The sequence below is a fragment of the Triturus cristatus genome, chromosome 4_2 (genome assembly GCF_964204655.1).
Source record: "Triturus cristatus chromosome 4_2, aTriCri1.1, whole genome shotgun sequence".
Classification (NCBI taxonomy): domain Eukaryota; kingdom Metazoa; phylum Chordata; class Amphibia; order Caudata; family Salamandridae; genus Triturus; species Triturus cristatus.
In genome coordinates, this window is record NC_140586.1 from 215968202 (window position 1) to 215988182 (window position 19981).

The 19981-nt window shown below is 49.5% G+C and overlaps 1 protein-coding gene across 1 annotated transcript in view; it reads left to right on the plus strand.

Annotated features, from left to right (window-relative positions):
* The first annotated feature begins 351 nt into the window (after positions 1–351).
* Positions 352–19981, plus strand: part of ENTHD1 (ENTH domain containing 1) — a 44437-nt gene continuing 24807 nt past the window's right edge. The window contains exon 1 of the mRNA XM_085600072.1: positions 352–786. Within this exon, the coding sequence (XP_085456198.1) occupies positions 438–786 (349 nt within the window). The 5' untranslated portion in view covers positions 352–437. The remainder of the gene's footprint in view (positions 787–19981) is intronic.

The window sequence follows — 19981 nt, forward strand, 5'->3', positions numbered from 1 at the left end:
TTGAGTTTTCGCTGAGAGAGAACTGAGATTACAGGTAGGAAACTATTCCTTCTGCTCCAAAACTAGTTGAATAATCGAAAAGTATATGGCAACAAAATTTAAATTGATATGATTTTTTGAGTGTGCCGCTGAACCATTTTCGAGTTAACTAACGAGATGTTGTTTAGTGTCACTAGTTTTTCTGTTAGCCGAAATATCTTGCCACCTTTGAGAATCAACGAACAAGCACATCCTTTTGAATATTTACTTTTGAAATTAGAAATGTAGCTTGGTGTCAGTTGTTATTTTCTATTAACCAAAATAATGTGCCATGTTTTTTCTGATATATTTGCAGGAATACGTTATGAAACAGCAATGGGAGTTGCTAAAAGTCGTACTTTCTCAGAGACATATTTTGCATTTTAATCCTCAAAGCTGTTGAAACAAGCTTTTCATCAATGTCGTTCCGGAGAAGCGTGAAGAATTTTGTTAACAAGTTTTCACTGCCAGTTGTGAAAGTCCGAGAGGCCACATCGAATGACCCCTGGGGTCCATCAGGCTCATTAATGTTGGAGATCGCGGACTTGACGTACAACGCCACTGCCCTCTCTGAGATAATGAGCGTTCTGTGGCAGAGACTGAATGACCAGGGCAAAAATTGGCGCCATGTCTACAAGTCACTTACATTGGTGGAGTATCTCTTGAAGAATGGGTCAGAGAGGGTTGTCCAACACTGCAGGGAAGGTCTCTTCAACATTCAGAGCTTGGAGGAATTCCGTTACGTGGATGATTCTGGACGAGAACAAGGTAATTCTAACGGATATTGATAGTGGCCATGTCTTTGTGTAAATACACAATCCATCTTGATTGATGTGCATTGGTCAGATTGCTTAACGATAATCTTCATTACTCCGATTCTCCTCTCTCATCCCAATCCTTAAAGATTTGAGTGAATGCATGTATTCACTCCCCTTCATCCCCACTTTCCAAGCTGTTTTACCCTGATAGACTTAACCCATAAAACCCTTCAATTCCTCCAGAACTTTCTGTTCTTGACCAAACCCAAGTTAGAGGTGATGAAAGAAAAACTGGGAGGGAGGCTAGTAAATACTGGGGCAAGTAAGGAGAATCAGAATAATGAAGATTACTGGTAAGTAATCCAGATATTTCCTCCTCATATTCTTCTTTGTCCCATTCCTTATGTTTTGAGGTCTACCCAAGCAAGATACCTCTTCATCAGTTACACAAAAATAGACCAGGAGACATGAAATAGAGATGGACGTGAATTTATTTTCATTCATCTCACACCTCAAATTTATGCAATAATGTTTCTAATGGCTAAATGTAAATTCCAAGAAGGGAAAGAACTGTGCACTCTTGGTCTCAACAGTTAAAATCCCCTAAAATGCTTTGATAGTAATTCTTTAGCTGGAAAAAGGTCATTACACAGGGATATGAATTTGAGAACTACAGCTCACTGTAGTCAACGAGTAGACACAGATAAACCTTTCTCAAACCCCTCCAGAAGAAGCTGTAATATATTAGTTGGTGGAGAAGAGACAGGATCTTAGACCCTCTGAATACACCAAGAATCTAAAGAGGCCCAATGATGACCGTAGGCTGTGTTTGTGGATTTTCTTATAGAAGCCTGCAGGGAACTATAGACAGAACCCGACAAACATTTGTTTATGAATCCTTCTCTCCCAGCCTCCAAGTCGATAGTATTAACTAAGCAAGAGTCCCTGGTGGGAGATGAGAAAATGTTAGCGAGGAAGGGGATAATGGAAAAATGAATTACTGTTCCACCTATAGACGCCTTAGTAAAGGAAACCACGGTCTCCTTATCCAAAAACGAAGAATTAACACCATGTCCACCTACTTCCCCTGCAATCTTGCTGGGACTCTTGAGATTAGAGGTATAGGGGGAAAAGCATAGAGAAGACCAACTGCCCAGGGACTGATCACAACATTTGTGCCCACAGACTTGTGCTCATGAAATCTCAACAGAGACAGAGGTGGTTGAGGATTCTGTTGTGTCATAAACTGATCTATCCTGGAGGTTCCCCATCTTCTGCATGCCTCCTGAAAATATGAGAGGGCTGAAAACAAACTCCTTAGAGCTGGGAATGGTCCTGCTGAGGTAATCTGCCTAGGTATTTAAGGATCCGTTGATGTGAATGGCTTTGAGGACTAAAAGGTTGCTCTCTCTCCAGGTACAAATCTGCTGAGTTAATTGGTTTAGGGACACTGATCCTGTTCAGAATTGATGATTTATACAGGCTACTGTTACAGTGTTGTCTGACCAAACCACCAACACTCTCACCTGTATTAGATGGGAAAGGGTGAAAATCCCCTTTCAAATGTCATGAGCTCCTTCCAATTGGAAGACCTTTTCTATTCTAAAGTGTCCCACTGACCAAGAACAGTTTACATTTCCAGACCGCGCCCCACCCAAGACTACTGCAATCACAAGGAGATGATGGACGGAGCGCTGCAACTTTTCAGTCACTCATCCCCAGTCACAGATCTGGATTGAATCCATCATCGTTCTTTAGCTCACTTCGCCACCCCAGTTCAGACCCAGCCATATGCAAATCAGTTTTAACCGTATTCCTCATGGGAACAGTCCAGCCCGAACTGCCAAGCCAGGTCCTTGTGTTTGCTTTGTTTACCCTAAGTTGGCAGGGTCTGTCCAAACGTGGGTCCCTTGCTCACTTTGCCACTGGGTTCAAGCTAGCCTAGCTGATGCAGGGTATTACCCTGAAACCGGTCCCAGGATGCTTGTTTCCGGTCCAGGGAGAACCTGGCTTGGCAGTTGAGGCAGGACTGTTCCCATGAAGCACAGGGTCAAGACTGATTTGCATATGGCTGGGTCTGAACTGGTGTGGCGAAGTGAGCTAAAGAACGATGATGGATTCAACCCAGATCTGTGACTGGGAGTGAGTGTCTGAAAAGTTTCAGCACTCTGTCCATCATCTCCTTGTGTTTGCTTTCTTCAACCAAGACTACTGGCATACGTGGTGAGGTGTACAGGGATGGGACATGAGAACAGGGAACTCTTGTCTGGAGACGAAGGGTATTCTGTCACGCTGTGCTGTTCGAATCGAGGGAATCACTGGAATCAGGTCCCCATAATCTGGTGACAATGTTTCAAGTAACTCACGATGTGCGACACAACTTGGCCCAAATGGGGTCGTGCCCATGGAATAATACTATAAAATGCTGCCTGAAAGTGACAAAATAAACATGAACATACAATTAGTATACGTCACTTCAGGGGGTGTTAAACAAAACAAATTGAGGGTAAACAACAGGTTCTTACCATATTCCCTGGACATACGTCACTCCCTGATTAGCTTCATGCTTCATCATTAGTTTGTGCACTATGATACTGATCTTGATTTTCCTGGTCTGTGGGAATTGTACTAAACTCTGCAATGTTTTGAAAGTAGCTCCTATGTAATCCAGTCATAGGGACAGTGGAACATTGGACGTCTGCCAGTTTATTAGAAACCAAACTTCTAAAGTGCCTGAATGGAAAATGCTGTATCTTGAGTTGGTTAGAGATTGAGATTGAATAAGAAGGTAATCGAGATAGGGTGGACTAGTATCCCCGCGAGCATGCAGAAGACCTATCAGTGGAGCCAGGACTTTGGTAAATACTCTAGGAGAGGTCTTCAAACTGAAAGGCAGGACACTGAACTTCCAGTGGAATTGATGCACTACAAACCTGAGAAACCTCTGTTGGTGACATTAAATCGGAACATGAATGTAGGCATCCTGAAGGTCTATCGTCATCAAGAAATCCCTTTTTGATTTCAATCGGATGACACTATTGAACGGGTTTATCTTTAAGTCGGCTGAAGGGATAAATAGATTCAGAAACATCAGATCAATGATCATCCGGACTCACCTGACACATTCTGAACCAGGAACACCTTCAAACAACAGTCTAGACCGCTCTCACGTGGAGGAAAGGGAATGCTCCTCTCTTTCTGTCTCAGGAGAGATATGCTGTCCTCTAAGGCTGTACTCCTCACCAGGTCAGACAGCCAGAGAGTCTTGACAAAGTGAAGTTCAGCGAAATCTGGGAGAACGTTCATCTGGTACCCTAGAGAAACGATCTGCTTCACCCAACTGCCTGGAATGAAGTCCCTCAAGACCTGCTGGAAGTAAGTGACTTCCCACTGGTCCAATAAGAATATCTGCATAGTCAGCAACCCTGCTTGACAACGCCTCTCGCTCCGGACTTCGAGGATGAGCCAAGCTGAACCCTTTTTGGCTGGATGCAAGACCCATTATAGTCATATCTCCCCTTACTACCTTCCCAAGACTTCTCTTTTTTACAAAATGCTAGGTGTGCTTCTGACTCTTAAAGGATTTTCTTAATACCGCCCAGTGCTTACTTTGAGCTGGTGGTTTGCGGTGCTCGGCACCAACACTTATTTGTCAACACTGGTTCTTGTGACAGTCTGCCACAAGGGAGCACTGTCTGGCTAATTTAGAGAGGACCACAACAACAGCCAATTAATAATTCAATATACATTAAAAATGACTATAACATGCTGTCCCAGCCATTCTTATAGCTTTGGGGCCTGAAATAGTCCAGAATGTCACACGTGTACGATTGTGATGGTTAGTAGTTGTGTTGTTTTTATCATTGGCAGCATGGTAGGGGCAATGTGATGTGCAAGCTGCAGTGGCCTCCTGACGAGAGCGCTGGCACCAATATTTTCTTTTTTACAAATTAAGCACTGATACCCCCTCTAGTTCATTGCCTAACAGCTTGGTACCTGAAAAGGGCATTTTCTGAAGACAGTTCTTTTGTCCTGATAAATCTTTCCAATTTCTTAAATGAATATGGTGCCTAGCTGCTACAGATCCAACAGAGGCCATGGCTATGGCATTCAAACTGTCAAACATCACATTTGCAAAAATTAGCTTGAGCCTCCATTCTTTCTAGTAACTGAGAGAAATCTCCGCCCTCCTGAATTGTTACAGAGAGCGTGTGGAAATCCTTGACTAAGAACTGGGATGCATAAATCCCATAAATCTCCTAACTTAGACGAGTGTCAAGATGGCGGTCGCACTCTGAGAGTGCTCCAGACCCCTTGGTCATCCTCTCATCGCCAATGCCAAATCATGGTGCCTGAACAGCTCCCGGGAGCTCCTGCCCGCCGTGGGCAAAATCTGACCTTTCCTGTGGGCTGTGGTCTTGAGCGCTGCCGGAGCCATGGATTGATTGCTGACACCCGTACACAAGATTGCAACTCTGGGGCATTGACGGAGCCCTGGCCTGTACCCCCGGAGTCTGAGTCACGAGGAACCGGGCGGCTGTGGTTTGGTTTCCTGGCATAAGCCTCCCCCGGCTGCTGATCCAGGTGTGCGGGGGCAGCTGGCCCCCTGGAGGGGCCCCGGAGGGAGGACAGATGTACGGAGCTCCACCAACAGACTGCAGAGGTCCTGACGGCCAGAGTGCGGCCTGGAGGCCAGAGACACCAGACTCCAGCACTGACTCATCCTGCAATTTCAGGTCAGTGGGGCGGGAGCAACGTTACGGCGGTGGGGGCGCCCGAAGAACATACCTGCAGTGGTGTCTTCTGTGACAGGAAAGCCCCCATGAGCGATCAATGTAAAGGCGTTCTATGACCTCGGACTTTGCCCCGGACATGCCGCCCGGCCCCGCAGCGGCGACATGCTTGGGCTGCGACTGGGGGAGGCCCGTCTGGCTGGGACCGGACCTCCAAGAGCGGCTGAGGGCTGCACTTGTCTTGCCCAAATCCAATGGAGGCCATACCTAGGCCTTGAGGGCCTACATTGAAGCAATCCATAGTTACAGCCTGATAGATGACCGCCGCTTGTGGATCCGGTGAGGTGCTGAGGGGGGACACCAGATGACACTGGACAGCCTCTGAGACTCGAAGCAAGTGGAGGGGTTGGGTGCTATGGTGGCACTGGGACTCAGAGCCAATTGGATGCCTCTTAGCTTACAAAAGTAGTGTGCACCACGCCCAGGCCCTGGATTCTCCTGATCCTAATGCCCCACTAAAGAACCTGACTGGCAGCCTCACGACCCGAGTAGCAAAGTGGGCCTCCTGGACGAAGGAAGGGTCTGGTTGTTCACCGGGGGGACCCTGATGGAGCAGAGGGTCGACCCAACTGTGCTGAGACCAGCTGAGCCGTGACAAGAAATGTATTGGGTCTGGGCAGTGGGCTGGCCCCACACCAGAATCCTCAATCTCTTCCATCTCAACGGTTGATTCCTGGCCTCCCTCTGATCATGGGGGGGGGGGGGTCCCCCTGATGCTCCTCTGACCTCTAGGGGAGCGCACTCAGCTCCCTAGTGGCGGTGATGGTCCGAAGTCTAGTAACAGTCATAGGCAAGGACAGACCATCAAAACCTTCCCCCTCCCAGACCCGAATAGAGCAATTTACTACAGCTGCCGCGGCCACTACTGTAGTTACCACCAACACCGCACCACCATCTGGAGGGGACTTGGCCACCAGTCTTCAAGCGATCCGCGCATCACAAGACTCAGTGGAGACTGAGATCGGCAAAGTGCGGGTGGACATGACGCTTATTCATCAGGATCTTTGCAACGCCACAACCAGAATTACGGAGGCGGAATCTCGGTTGTCCTTAGTACAGGATGAGGTTGCCACTATGAAGAGCCAGGTTTCGAAGCTCCTATCCCAAACCTCTGAGATCCACAGGCGTGCCAAGGATGCAGAGAATCGTTCCCGTCGGAACAACCTGTGCCTGGTGGGCCTTCAAGAAGGCACAGAGCCTGCTCAAGTGGCGCCCTTCATAGAAACCTGGATTAAATCCTGGATGCCCATGGACCGCCTGTCCACATGGTTCCTGGTGGAGAGGACTCACCACACACTTGCTCCTCGGCCTCCCCCTGAAGCCCCGCACTGACCCATCATAGCGCGCATTCTCAATTTCAAAGACCGAGATGCCATTCTGCAGGAAGCCCGCTCCTATCCCGACCGTTATACCAAGGAAGTAGGGTTATGATCTTCCCGGATAATACCAAAGAGGTAAAGGCACAACAAAGACCATATACCAAAGTCAAACAAAAGCTTTGTGCGCTCAACTTATCGTATTGACTCCTGTTCCCGGCCTGCCTGAGGGTTGTCCACAACAAAAGCTTTTTCTTCAATGCCCCGGAGGCGGCGAGGAACTGGGTCATAGAGGAGTGACCACTGAACAGGGGTGCCAAGAGCCCCCTCCCCCGCAGTGATGAGGAAGCAAACCAGCAAGGAAGTGAGACGTGCGCCTAGGCCGCCATGGCGTCACACCCGGTCCCGCCGGGGACGCACAGCAAGCAGGAAGAAATCCTCATCACCTGAGGCGACCGCAAGAAGTACCTCTGTCTCCCTGGCTGGAGGGAAGCTGCGAGACCCCTCGGTCAAGAGAGAGAATAGTATGGAGCAGTCCCTGATCCGATCTCCGATGCCGGCGATGGCAAAGATTCCAGATTCACAGCTCTCACGCAGCCCAACAATCTGACCTCAGGTCCCTGCGAGCGGCAGAGGTCCTCGTGAAGCGGCTTTGCTGAATGCAAGCAATTCCAGACTCCTGAACTCGTAGACATCTGTCAATCTGGAGGGGTCCACCACTCTTTTACAGGGTGACAGATGCTTCTGGTGTTGAAGTATGGGGAGTGGGGATGGCTGTCTTTTTTCTTTGGAGTTTTAGTTACTTGTTTAGGGTTTTCTGGCCTAGGTTTCCCGAGACACATGACACGACAGGTCTGTACCACTCACATGCTGCCCCCCTATGTGCTTCATTTCTGCACCCCACTCTCAGAGGTGCTTTTAACAAGGGCCCCAATGTGCCCCGGGCCACACGCTGCTACTCATTAGGAGATCCCACCCATGGCAAGCGCCCACCATGACCTACAATCCCAGAGTATCCTTTCCTGGAACGTTAATCGTCTCCTGGACAAGGTGAAGCGTGCTGCGGTCCTAAAAACCTCCACTCGCTCCAGACACTGCGTGCTCATGCTGCAGTAGACCCACTTGTTGGATGATCATTGCCCATTTCTCGCCAGACAGAGATACAACAGAGTATACCATGCAGGCTTCACGCAGGGGTCCCGCGGAGTGGCGCTCCTCCTCCACCGCTCCCTCCCGTTTGTTCTGAGCCAAATAGTCTGTGATTCCCAGGGACATTTTCTGGCACTTTCGGGTGCAGCGGGGTGGGGCCCTCTGAATCTGGTCACAGACTACATGCCTCCAGCGGTCATTGACCCCTCTCTCCACGACCTCAGAAACTTAGTATCTTCTTTACCCCTGGTTGTCACAGTGGTGGGATGTGATTTTACTGCAGTCATGAACCCTGAATGGGGTGCGTCCGGCATCTCCTCCTCCCCTCAAAGGGTGGGATCCGCCAAGAACCTCACAATCTGGGCCTACCGTCTAGGACTCTGTGACGTCTGGAGAACGTGGTACCCTCACCCCCATCACTACACACATACATCCGCTGCCCATCATACTCACTCAAGAATTGACATGCTGTTCATGCCCGCGCGATTGGCAACAGATTGCAAACGTCCACACGCTTGCCCGAGGTCACTCAGACCATTCCCCACTATTAATAGACATAGGACGTCCTGACGGCACCCTTCACCCCATCTGGCGCCTAAATGCCCGGCTTTTACAGGATAGGGACTGCAAAAAAGCGATTAAGGGGGAGTTGTGCCAATACTTCCTGCGGAATGAGGGATCGGTGGCCGCTGCGGTACACTCTGGGCTGCCAGTAAGGCGACGATTAGAGGCTTCACCAAAGGCTATGTTAAAAAGTACCAGGCCGGAGACGATCATCTTGCTCGTCTGGAGGCCCGTGCAGTACTCCTGGAGGGGGCCGGGGGCGCCACAGCGGGAGATATCCAGGCCTGCCAGCTCGACATTATTCGTGAAGAAATCTGTCACATTTCTTTAGAATTGGCCAAGCAAATGTGGCGATCCTCCTCGGCGTGGTTGAGGAGACAAAAATGGGATGCTCCTCTACTGGCTAGCAATCCGCCCCATCGCCAATCGGATTATCCCCGAAATAGTTGACATGGAAGGTGGCGCGCACTAGGCGCCGGAGGCGATTGCCCAGATCTTTGCATCCAGTTACAAACAACTCTACTCTGCTGCACAGACTTCAGTCGCAAACCGAAGTTTGAATTTCTTACGGGATGTTCCACTTACCAGATTATCCGAATTGGAGTCTGAATCTCTGGATCAGCCCCTTACACAGATTGAGATAGACCAGGCCATCTCGTCACTGGCCACAAACAAAACCCCGGGCTCCAAAGGGTACCCAGTGGAATATTATTTGGCCTTTAGGGAGCTTCTGACCCCACACCTTCATGCCCTATACGCTGAGGCGGTGGAGAGAGGAGGCTTCACTTGTGACATTGATGTAGCAACGATAATGGTTATTCCCAAAACTGATCCTCCCTCCACAGAATGCTCAGCGTACCGCCTAATCTCATTCTTCAACACAGAGATTAAACTATATGCCTCAATCCTAGCAAATTGACTCAAGGGGGTAATCACAACCTTTACACACACCGATCTCCGTAGAAGCACGAGACACTGTCTGAGACGTCTACAGATAGCTCTGGCCAACCGACACCTCCTTCCTCTATACTTGGCTTTCCTATTAATAGACTTTGAGAAGGCCTTTCATACAGTGGATTGGGGATACCTGGAGGCTGTACTGGTCCGTACAGGGTTCGGTCCATACTTCAGAGGGCTTGTCAAGGTGCTATATTCTAACCCCTCGCCCCGGGTCATGACCAATGGTATTTTATTGGAGGAGTTCCACATAGGTTCCATACCTTCGACAGAATGTCAGCCTCAATCCATTGGCTCACTGTCAAATAGCCCCATTTGATGGGGGCATGGGGATGGTAAACCTTCACCTATATTATATAGCCACACACCTACTGGTGATCAATGAGTCGATGTCAGGAGGGTGGGCAGACCCCGCCTACCAGTTGGAGCTGGATGAGTTGGGCCTCCCACGGGTCCAAGCAATGCTTTATGGTTCTCCAATTCCCCAGAGTATTCCCTCTGTCACTAGATCTGTCCTCCTGGCATGGCGATCCATGCTTCTATACACCGACGGGGTCCATAGGTTGGTACTGCAAACACCCTTATGGCAGAGCACGTGGGTGGGTGCGGTGGCGCAGCTAGGATTCCAGAAGCAGGACCTTATTGGTATCTCCCAAATCGGAGACGTCTGGCAGGGAGGGCATCTCTGCACATTTCAAGACCTCCAGCACATATACTCACTTAACACCATGCAATTACACAAAAACCTGCAGCTCTGGCATGCTCTTGTGACACATATACTCACGGGCACCAAGCTCCCAGAGTTCAGCCCCCTTGAAGCAAAGATACTCATGGGGGAATTGGGTCAAGGAGGGGTCTCCCGGATCTACAGATCCCTCATCATCAACTCCCCCACCTTGCTAGACCACTTATAAACCAGATGAGAGGATTGGCTGGGTCCTATGGAGGATGACAATTGGAGGGACGCAATCACGGCCCCCGAGTGATCACTATATCAGCCAGGTTGAGACTTATTCAACTTTACTACCTCCATTGTGCATACCTCACCCCCGTCAGATTACACCGCGATGGCTGTCTGCCTGCCCCGAGTTGCCCTCATTGTGCAAGAGATCCCGCAGACTTTTAACACATGACTTGGTCCAGCGCCCCCGTCGCAAATTACTGAACAGCAGTGGTGGGGAAGCTGAACAGAATATTGGGTTGGGAGGTTCCCTGTACACCCCAGGTTGTGCTCTTGGGGATCCTGGAAGGTATAAGAGGTTCTAGGGCAGATAGGTAATTCTTGGGTACGGCCCTGGTGGTGGCAAAATGAGACATTGCCCCAAAATGGAAGACCCCCCCAACAGCCCGATGGAGGAGGGGCGTTGACTGGTGTGCCGCACAGGAACAACCCGTGTACCTGGCTCGTGGATGTCCACAGAAATACAAACAAGTGTGGGCAAATGGCTGGGGCTGCTGCCTGGGTTAAATGGGGAGGAGGGGCTAAGGAGGGCTCTGGCCGTGTGCCAGCGCAGGCTGCACATAAGTATAACAATGGGTTGTATACGTGTGTGTGGAGGGGACGTTGAAGAGTGGTTTGAGTTATCCATCCGCAATTTTGGTACAAATGTGGTCGTGTCTTTGAAATGTCTGTGAAAAACCTAATAAAATGTGAGTATTAAAAAAATCTCCTAACTTAAGGCCAAACTAAGGATATCATGAGAACTCTTTAGGGAACCCTCTACTTTCTTGACCAGGATCCGACAACACAGTGTCTTCAGTAAGCAGAGATGGTTTGCCAACCAAGTTTGCCAACCAGGGATTCACCACCAATGACTGAGGCAGATCTGTCTCTCCCTTAGGCAACAGGTTAAGTCTCCCCATAAACCTGGGCACAGAAACTCTCAAATGATCCTTCCACTCCCTATTGAGAAAATTCTGGACTGCAGAAATTATTAGCATTTTAGGAAATGCAGGTTCCTGGAACTGATGGAACCATTCAACACTGGTAGAGGGTTTCTTCTCCTCTATCTGAAGTTGAAGTTAGATGAAAGGTAAGAAAGGACAGGTTGCAGGTCCTCCTTTCAAATATATTTCCCTCTGGAAGCAGAGGAGTGTGCATCAAACCCCAACTCCTCATCCTAATATTCAGGAGAATCCCAGGACGAAACTAAGGAGGAAGGAGAAATAGAGTACTGTGTTCTGTCAGACGAAGGAGGTGAATCCTAAGGTAACTGAGTTGTTCTACGGTGCCCGTCATACACCTCTGATAGGGATCTGACCCTATCCTGTAAGTCTCTTTCAGAAACAGGTGGAATCTCTTACACCATAAAGAAATCTCAGTGAAAAGGGTGATGAATGATGGGACTTTCTCTGATGTTTGCCCATAGTGAAAACAAAATCACTCCGTGTAACAAACATAGTCTTAATAGATAAACCTCGCCTTATATATTGCAAGGGTCTTAATTGAGTTGCCCTGCCCCACGAGTTGATCGTAACAAACACTGCCATGTAGCAGGAAGGCAAAAACACTTGCACACCTTCTAACATAGTCTCGGAAATCTCTTTTTAAAAGGACACAGAAATTTGTTTAAGTAAAAGAGTACAGTCAAGCAGAGAGAGACCTGAAAACCTTCAAAAAAAAGGTTGAGAACATGTCTCTGTAATCGGAGAGAGGAACAAACCAGAAAAGGTAAGTCTGCTCTTAGACCCCAGTCTGCCCCTTTTCACTGTGACACAGGGAACCGCTTTCATAAACATTACATAACTCAGCAAGCCTAATTTCAGTATAATTGCAATAAATGAAAAAAAAAATACCTGTGCTCCAGCAACCGAGTTCTAACATATTAAGAAAAGACATGCACTAATTAGACAAGAATAACAAGCACTCAAGCACCTTTGTCAAAATTAGCAGGAAAAATAGCGCTCCAGCAGAGGAATTTCCACAGCACGGTCATCTTGAAACATTCACACTATTAAGTAAATACAAACATATAGCACCGTCGCTGCCATAAAACTTGATAGGAATTCAAAAGGAATATGCTACTTACCAGTATGCATCTGTTCTTGGCATGTAGAGCTGCAGATCTACACACTTTTGCATAGATCGCCATCTGGTGTTGGGCCCGGATGTTTGCAGTTTGTTTTTCCTCTTGGAAAGTCTTTGGAAGTCACAAGGTCGGTGACTCCTCCCTTGGTTCGTATTGCGCATGGGCTTCGGCTCCATCCTCAGATTGTTTTTCGCCAACAGGGAAAGATGGAGCGTAGTAATAACAGTGAAGAAACCCATGTGTGTTGTATCTAAATAAGATAGACTGGAACAGATACAGGTAGCCGGGGAGGCGGGTGGGTGTGTGTAGATCTGCAGCTCTACATGCCAAGAACAGATGCATACTGATAAGTAGCATATTCCGTTCGAGGCATATGAGCTGCAGATTACACACTTTTGCATAGACTATATAGCAGTTCCCAACCTTAGCGGCGACCACCGGTATCTGTTGCAGTGGTTTGAAATATTGTTTTAGTACAGCCTGGCCCACACTAGCTTGTTGCTTGGTTTGCACATCTACACAGTAATGTTTAGTGAAAGTGTGCGGTGTTGACCATGTAGCTGCCTTGCAGATATCATCTAATGGGATGTTCCCTAGAAAAGCCATAGAAGCCCCTATCTTTCTTGTAGAGTGGGCTTTAGGGGGAACAGATAGCGTGCATTTTGCTTTGTGGTAGCAAATCTGTATGCATTTCACAATCCACCTAGCTATCCCTGATTTAGAGAAGGGGTTGCCTTTATGAGGTGGAGAGAAAGAGACAAACAATTGCTTTGTCTTCCTGAAAGGTTGTGTTCTCTGGATATAGTAAAGCAAGGCTCTTTTAACATCCAGTGTGTGTAGAGCCCTTTCTGCAACAGTTTGAGGTTGCGAGAAAAAAAACGGTAGTTCTACCGATTGGTTTAGATGAAAGGGTGAGATGACTTTGGGTAGGAATTTTGGGTTGGTACGTAGGAGAACCTTGTTCGGGTGCATTTGGAGAAAAGGTTCTTGTATAGTAAGTGCTTGTATTTCACTGACCCTTCTAAGGGAGGTGATGGCTACAAGGAAAGCTGTTTTCCATGTGAGGAATTGCAGTTCGCATTTATGCAAGGGTTCAAAAGGTGGTCACATTAGCCTTGTGAGCACTATATTTAAGTTCCACACAGGTGAGGGGGGCACTCTGGGGGGAATTATTCGTTTTAGGCCTTCCATAAAGGCTTTAATGGCAGGCACTCTGAAAAGTGATAGGTGCTGTCTGTTTTGTAAGTAAGCAGCAATTGCTGCGAGGTGTAGCCGAATGGATGTATATGCTATGTTACATCTTTGTAGGTGTAGTAAGTAGCATATGATGTGCTGTATGGATGCGTCTAGAGGGTTGTTTGTGTTGTTATGGCAGTAAACAACAAATCTTTTCCACTTGGCAGCGTAGCAGGCTCTAGTGGTAGGACGTCTAGCTTCTCTGATAACATTCATACAGTCGGGGGGAAGGTTAAGGTATCCGAAATCTAGGATTTCAGGTGCCAGATCGCAAGGTTGAGCTGAGCTGGGTCCGGGTGTCTGATCTCTCCATGGTTCTGGGTTAGGAGGCATGGTGAGAGGTGTAATTTTTGGTGTGGCACTACTGAGAGTTCCAGCAGCGTGGTGTACCATGGTTGTCTGGCCCATGTTGGAGCTACTAGAATGAGTGTGAGGGAGTGCTGTTGTAGCTTTCGCACCACTAATGGAATTAGTGGGAGAGGTGGAAAGGCGTATGCAAATTTGCCTGACCAGTTCATCCATATCGCATTGCCTTTGGACAATGGGTGTGGGTATCTGGCGGCGAAGCTTGGGCATTTTTTGTTTTCGTGGGTGGCGAATAGGTCTATTTGTGGATGCCCCCACATTTGAAAGAACGGGTGAAGAACTTGCGGGTGAAGTTCCCACTCGTGGATCTGCTGCGTCTGTCTGCTGAGCAGATCTTCCATGGTGGTCTGGACTCCTGGGACATGTTGGGCTAGGAGAAAGATTTTGTGTGGAATTGCCCATCTCCATATGCTCTGTGCTAGTTGAGAGAGCTGTGGAGAGTGTGTGCCGCCTTGTTTTTGGATGTAGTACATGGCGGTCATGTTGTCCGTGCAGATAAGGACTGCCTTGCCTAAAATCTGTGTGTGAAAGGATTTTAGGGCTAGAAAGATTGCCAGTAGCTCCAGATGATTGACCTGGAGTAACTTTTGTTGCGGCGTCCATGTGCCCTGCACTATGAGGTGTAGTAGATGAGCTCCCCAGCCGGAGAGCGATGCGTCTGTTGTCAGGATTATTTGTGGAACCGGGTCCAGGAACGGTCGACCTCTGGAAAGATTTGTGGTGTTCTACCACTGCAGAGAGGGATGGGTGTGACCGTCTACCAACACCAGATCTGTCAGTTGCCCCTGGGCCTGGTTCCATTGGCGCGCTAAGCACTCTTGGTTTGGACGCATCTGGAGTCTTGCATAAGGCACTATAAAAATGCAAGAGGCCATCATCCCTATCAGTTGCATAAACACTCTTGCTGGGAGGGAGTGTTGAAGTATGAATTTTTGACGCAAAGCTTGAATGCTTGCGATCCTTGCCGGATTGGGGTAGGCAATGGCTTTTGAGGTGTCTATGGTGGCACCGAGGTATTGCTTTATGTGGGATGGTGTTAGCTGGGACTTTTGGTGGTTCACCGTGAAGCCTTGTTGGTGAAGTAGCTGGATTGTAGTGGCGGTGTGGTGTACACATTGGTTGTAGGACGCGGCTTTTATCAGCCAGTTGTCCAGATACGGGAAGACGTGAATGTGCTGTCTTCTGAGGTGTGCCGCCACTACTGCTAGGCACTTGGTAAATACCCGTGGTGCTGTTGTGACCCCGAATGGGAGCACCTTGAACTGGTAGTGTTGCCCGTCCACTACGAATCTGAGGTACTTTCTGTGGGCATGGTGTACCGGAATGTGAAAGTACGCGTCTTTCAAGTCCAGTGTGGTGAGAAAGTCGTCCTGGGAGAGGAGCGGAAGTACCTGCTGAAGTGTTACCATGTGAAAATGGTCCGAATGTATGTATGTGTTTAGAGGTCGGAGATCTAAGATAGGTCGTAGAGTCTTGTCTCTTTTTGGTGTCAGAAAATATAGGGAGTAGACCCCTACATTTTGCTGATTGTGGGGGACCTGTTCTATTGCGTGTTTTTGTAGGAGGGAAATCACCTCCTGCTTTAGTAACGTGGAATGTTCTTGTGACATTGGTCGTTGCCTGGGTGGAATGTTGGGGGGGGGGTAGATGTGAGTTCTAGGCAGTACCCTGAACGAATAATTTGAGTCACCCACTTGTCTGATGTGATGGACTCCCAGACGTGAAGGAAATTTTGTAGTCTGCCCCCGACCGGAGTGGGATGGTCTGGGGGGAGCAGGGGAAAGTCATTGGGTAGGCGGTGTGGCAGAGCGGGCAGTATTTGTTTTGCCTCTGCCTTTATTGTTATTTCCTCTATATCCGCCTCTTTGATAACCTTTTGTGAAGGTGGACTGAGGAGGGGATTTGTAGGACGTGGACGCGCTATCTGAGGATAGCCTCTGCCCGTGCCACGAAAGGAAGAGCGGCGAAAGGAGCGTCTAGGAGGGTGTGACTGTAGGGCTCCCATAGATTTCGCCGTATCTGTATCTTTTTTCATCTTCGAGGGCCTCATCTATCTTTGGGCCGAAGAAATGTTCCTGATCGAACAGATGGTCTAATATGGAGGCTTGTACCTCGGGTTTAAAGCCGGACACTCTCATCCAAGCGTGTCGACGGAGTAGGACACTGGTGTTAATGGCCCTGGAAGCTGTGTCTGCTGCGTCTAAGCCACAGCGTATAGAGGTATTGGGTATGGTCTTACCCTCTTGGATTAGTTCATTGGCCCTATTTTTATATTTTTCTGGGAGATGGTGCATGATGGTTTCTAGTTCATCATAATGCGCCCTGTCGTATCTGGCCAATAGCGCTTGAGTGTTGGCGATACGCCATATATTAGCTGCCTGTGATGCAGTGCGTTTTCCTGATGCGTCCAGGAGCTTTGATTCCTTGTCAGGTGGTTGTGCTTCGCCTGACGCCTGGGAATTTGATCTCTTTCTTGCGGTGGATACCACTAGAGAATCTAGTGGCGCTGGCCCTTTGATGTAGGCAGGATCTGTAGGGGCAGCTTTATACTTTTTTTCTATGCGTGGGTTTAGGACCCTAGCCCTGACTGGGTCTTTAAAAACCTCTGGCGCATGTTTTATTACCCCTTTGAGCATAGGTAGTATAGCAGTAGACCTATGTGCTGTATCAAAGGTGTCTGGGAGGAAATCTTCCTCTACTGGGTCAGTGTGCAGCTCTACCCCGTGATAATGTGCCGCCCTCTGAAGTAGGTGGTGAAAACCTAGTGAGTCTTCTGGTGGCGATGGCCTGGATGGATATAGGTCATCTTGTGGGACATCTGGAATGTCTGGATTATTATAATCATCCCAGGGGTCTGGGGATCCTGTAGGGGTGGGGTCTTGTGGCACATCTGCTGGGTCGTAGTATGGGTCCCCCTGATCATCATGGTCTGGAGACGGGGTCGGAGAGTGATGAGGCAGGGGTGGAGAAGGTGGAGGGGGTGGTGGTGGAGAGGGTGGAGGAGGTGGGGAAGGCACTCTGAAAGGGGAGGTAGCACAGTCCTTCCTCCTTTGAGCAGAGGTAGTATAGCAGTAGACCTATGTGCTGTATCAAAGGTGTCTGGGAGGAAATCTTCCTCTACTGGGTCAGTGTGTAGCTCTACCCCGTGATAATGTGCCGCCCTCTGAAGTAGGTGGTGAAAACCTAGTGAGTCTTCTGGTGGCGATGGCCTGGATGGATATAGGTCATCTTGTGGGACATCTGGAATGTCTGGATTATTATAATCATCCCAGGGGTCTGGGGATCCTGTAGGGGTGGGGTCTTGTGGCACATCTGCTGGGTCGTAGTATGGGTCCCCCTGATCATCATGGTCTGGAAACGGGGTCGGAGAGTGATGAGGCAGGGGTGGAGAAGGTGGAGGGGGTGGTGGTGGAGAGGGTGGAGGAGGTGGAGGAGGCGGGGAAGGCACTCTGAAAGGGGAGGTAGCACAGTCCTTCCTCCAGGTGGAGATGGAGCTGGTTTGTCCAAATGTCTCTTTTTAGAAGACAGTGCCAAATGTCCAGTTTTTGGATCCTTGGTAAGTGTCTTTTGCAAAGGATCCGGTGTAAAAAGTTCTTGCGACACTGGTTGTTCGGTCGGCGCCGACGTTTTCGGGGCCGACGGCTTCTTAGGCTTGTCTGTGCCGTGCTTTTTGGGAACCTACGATTTTTTGTTTGGTGCCGATACAGGCTTCGGCGCGGGAGTGTTGGTGCCGAGGGCCTTATGGTGTTTGGTCGGCACTGAGAGGCTGGGTTTCGATACCGAGGGCTTTGGTGTGGAGCTCGGTGTGGAGGTAGAGGCCGATCTTTTCTTCGGTGCCGAAGGGTGTTTTTCGGCACCGCTGGCAGGCTGGCTCGAGCCTGAGCCACCGGAAGGCTTACTTGGCTTCGTTACCGGGCCCGAAGGTGGGGTGTTCGAAGCAGTGTCTTTGGTCTTGCCTAGGCCTGAAGGCGAAGGCGTGACCGAAGCCTTTTTGGGTGTCGGCGCGGGTGTATTTTATTCATGACCCTCTGCGCTGGGGTGATGTCCTCCACATCCGAGTCGTCGGCTTCGGAAGCACTGACGAGGTCCTCTTCGGTGTGCTGGTGTCCCGGAGCTTCGACGTCGTCCCCGAAGATGTCGACTGGAACTGAGGTCGAGGAGTGCGCCATTTTTCTTCTGGCCCTTCGATCTCGAATAGTCTTTTTAGATCTAAAAGACTTGCAGGCGGGACAGTCTCGAGCCTCGTGTTCAGGGGAGAGGCAGAGGTTGCACACCTCATGAAGATCGGTGTGGGGGAATTTGGACCCACATCGAGGGCACTTCGTGAATGGAGTTCTTTCCATCAGCCGGGACCGGAGCCTGGAGAGGCCCGAAGGCCGCCGTCGATGACTGGAATCGAAGGTCCGTCGAAGAAGAAGGTGATTGAGGAGATTAGTATCTAAACAATACCGCGGAGAGTGAGGATTTCGCTTCGATCGTCGAACTGGAATGTTCGGAACCGGAGCGCGAAGTATTACATCCGAGCCCGATGGCGGAAAAAAACAATCTGAGGATGGAGCCGAAGCCCATGTGCAATACGAACCAAGGGAGGAGTCACTGACCTTGTGACTTCCAAAGACTTTCCAAGAGGAAAAACAAACTGCAAACATCCGGGCCCAACACCAGATGACGATCTATGCAAAAGTGTGCAATCTGCAGCTCATATGCCTCAAACAGACACTTACTGTAGAGTGGCACCCGGCCTTTAACTTAAATTGTAGCACCATTATTTACATTCTGACTGCCGAAGGTATATATGAACACTGTTGTGATGGCTCGGTACACTCCCAAAGAAAGACCACGTACCAAGCGTCTTTGTATTCATTCGGCTTGCATACTGCGCAGCCCTAACCCGGACTACTTATCTGTAGGAGCCACAAGCGCTCTACATGGGGTAACGAGGAATGGTTTTTCCCGTGCTTGTGCCGCCGAGGTGCCACACCCGTGGCGCCGAAGGAGAACCGCTTCCGCAGCACCGTGAGGTGGTTATGGAAGTGGAGCTGACTGAGGCCTGTAAAGGAGTGCGAGCGTGAGTGGTCCATGGTGCCCACGGCCCCCCGAAGTCTGCTCGTGCCGACTGGAGCGCATGGACAATGATTGGACTCTTGGAGGTCCCGCTCGCTAGCCGCGCGCACAGCGCCACCTACAGGTGAACGTGATACACCACACCCTTCCAGTCTGGAGCTGCCGGCCCACCAGAGGTGGCATGCAGAAGTGGTAAAGCGGACCCGGTGACTGAAAATGGTCCCTCATTTGCGCTCGTGCCTGTAAGGCCTGCTGGGGATGGACGGCCCATGTGGTGTACAGCCTTTGGTTGTAACCCATGAAGAAGGGCCTCAAGGCGGCTGTCTGTGGGAGGGAAAAAAAGGATTACACGGAGAGGTTGTCTAAGAACTGTGCGTGTCTGCAGACTCTTCTGGCAGGGACACGGCGCATGAGATCCAGCCTGCCCCCTAAAGTGTAAGGTTGGGACACTGAGGTTCCCAGAAGGTGATGCAGTTGGCCTGGGTACCATCTGGCCCACAAAGCTGCTGACTACACGTTCGCCCAGATCCAAACAACTACTGAAGGACAGCAGGCTGTAGAGTGACTTGCACAATGTTGCACCAACAGCAGGCTCCATCTTTTCCACCCCCGGCTCTGCACACCCACTAATCTCTCATGGTGTTGCCACCGTTCAGCGAGCTTGCAGACTTGGCAACAGCCGTGCCACGTTGACGCTAATAGGTTGAAAGGCTAAAGCACTAGTTTCCCGC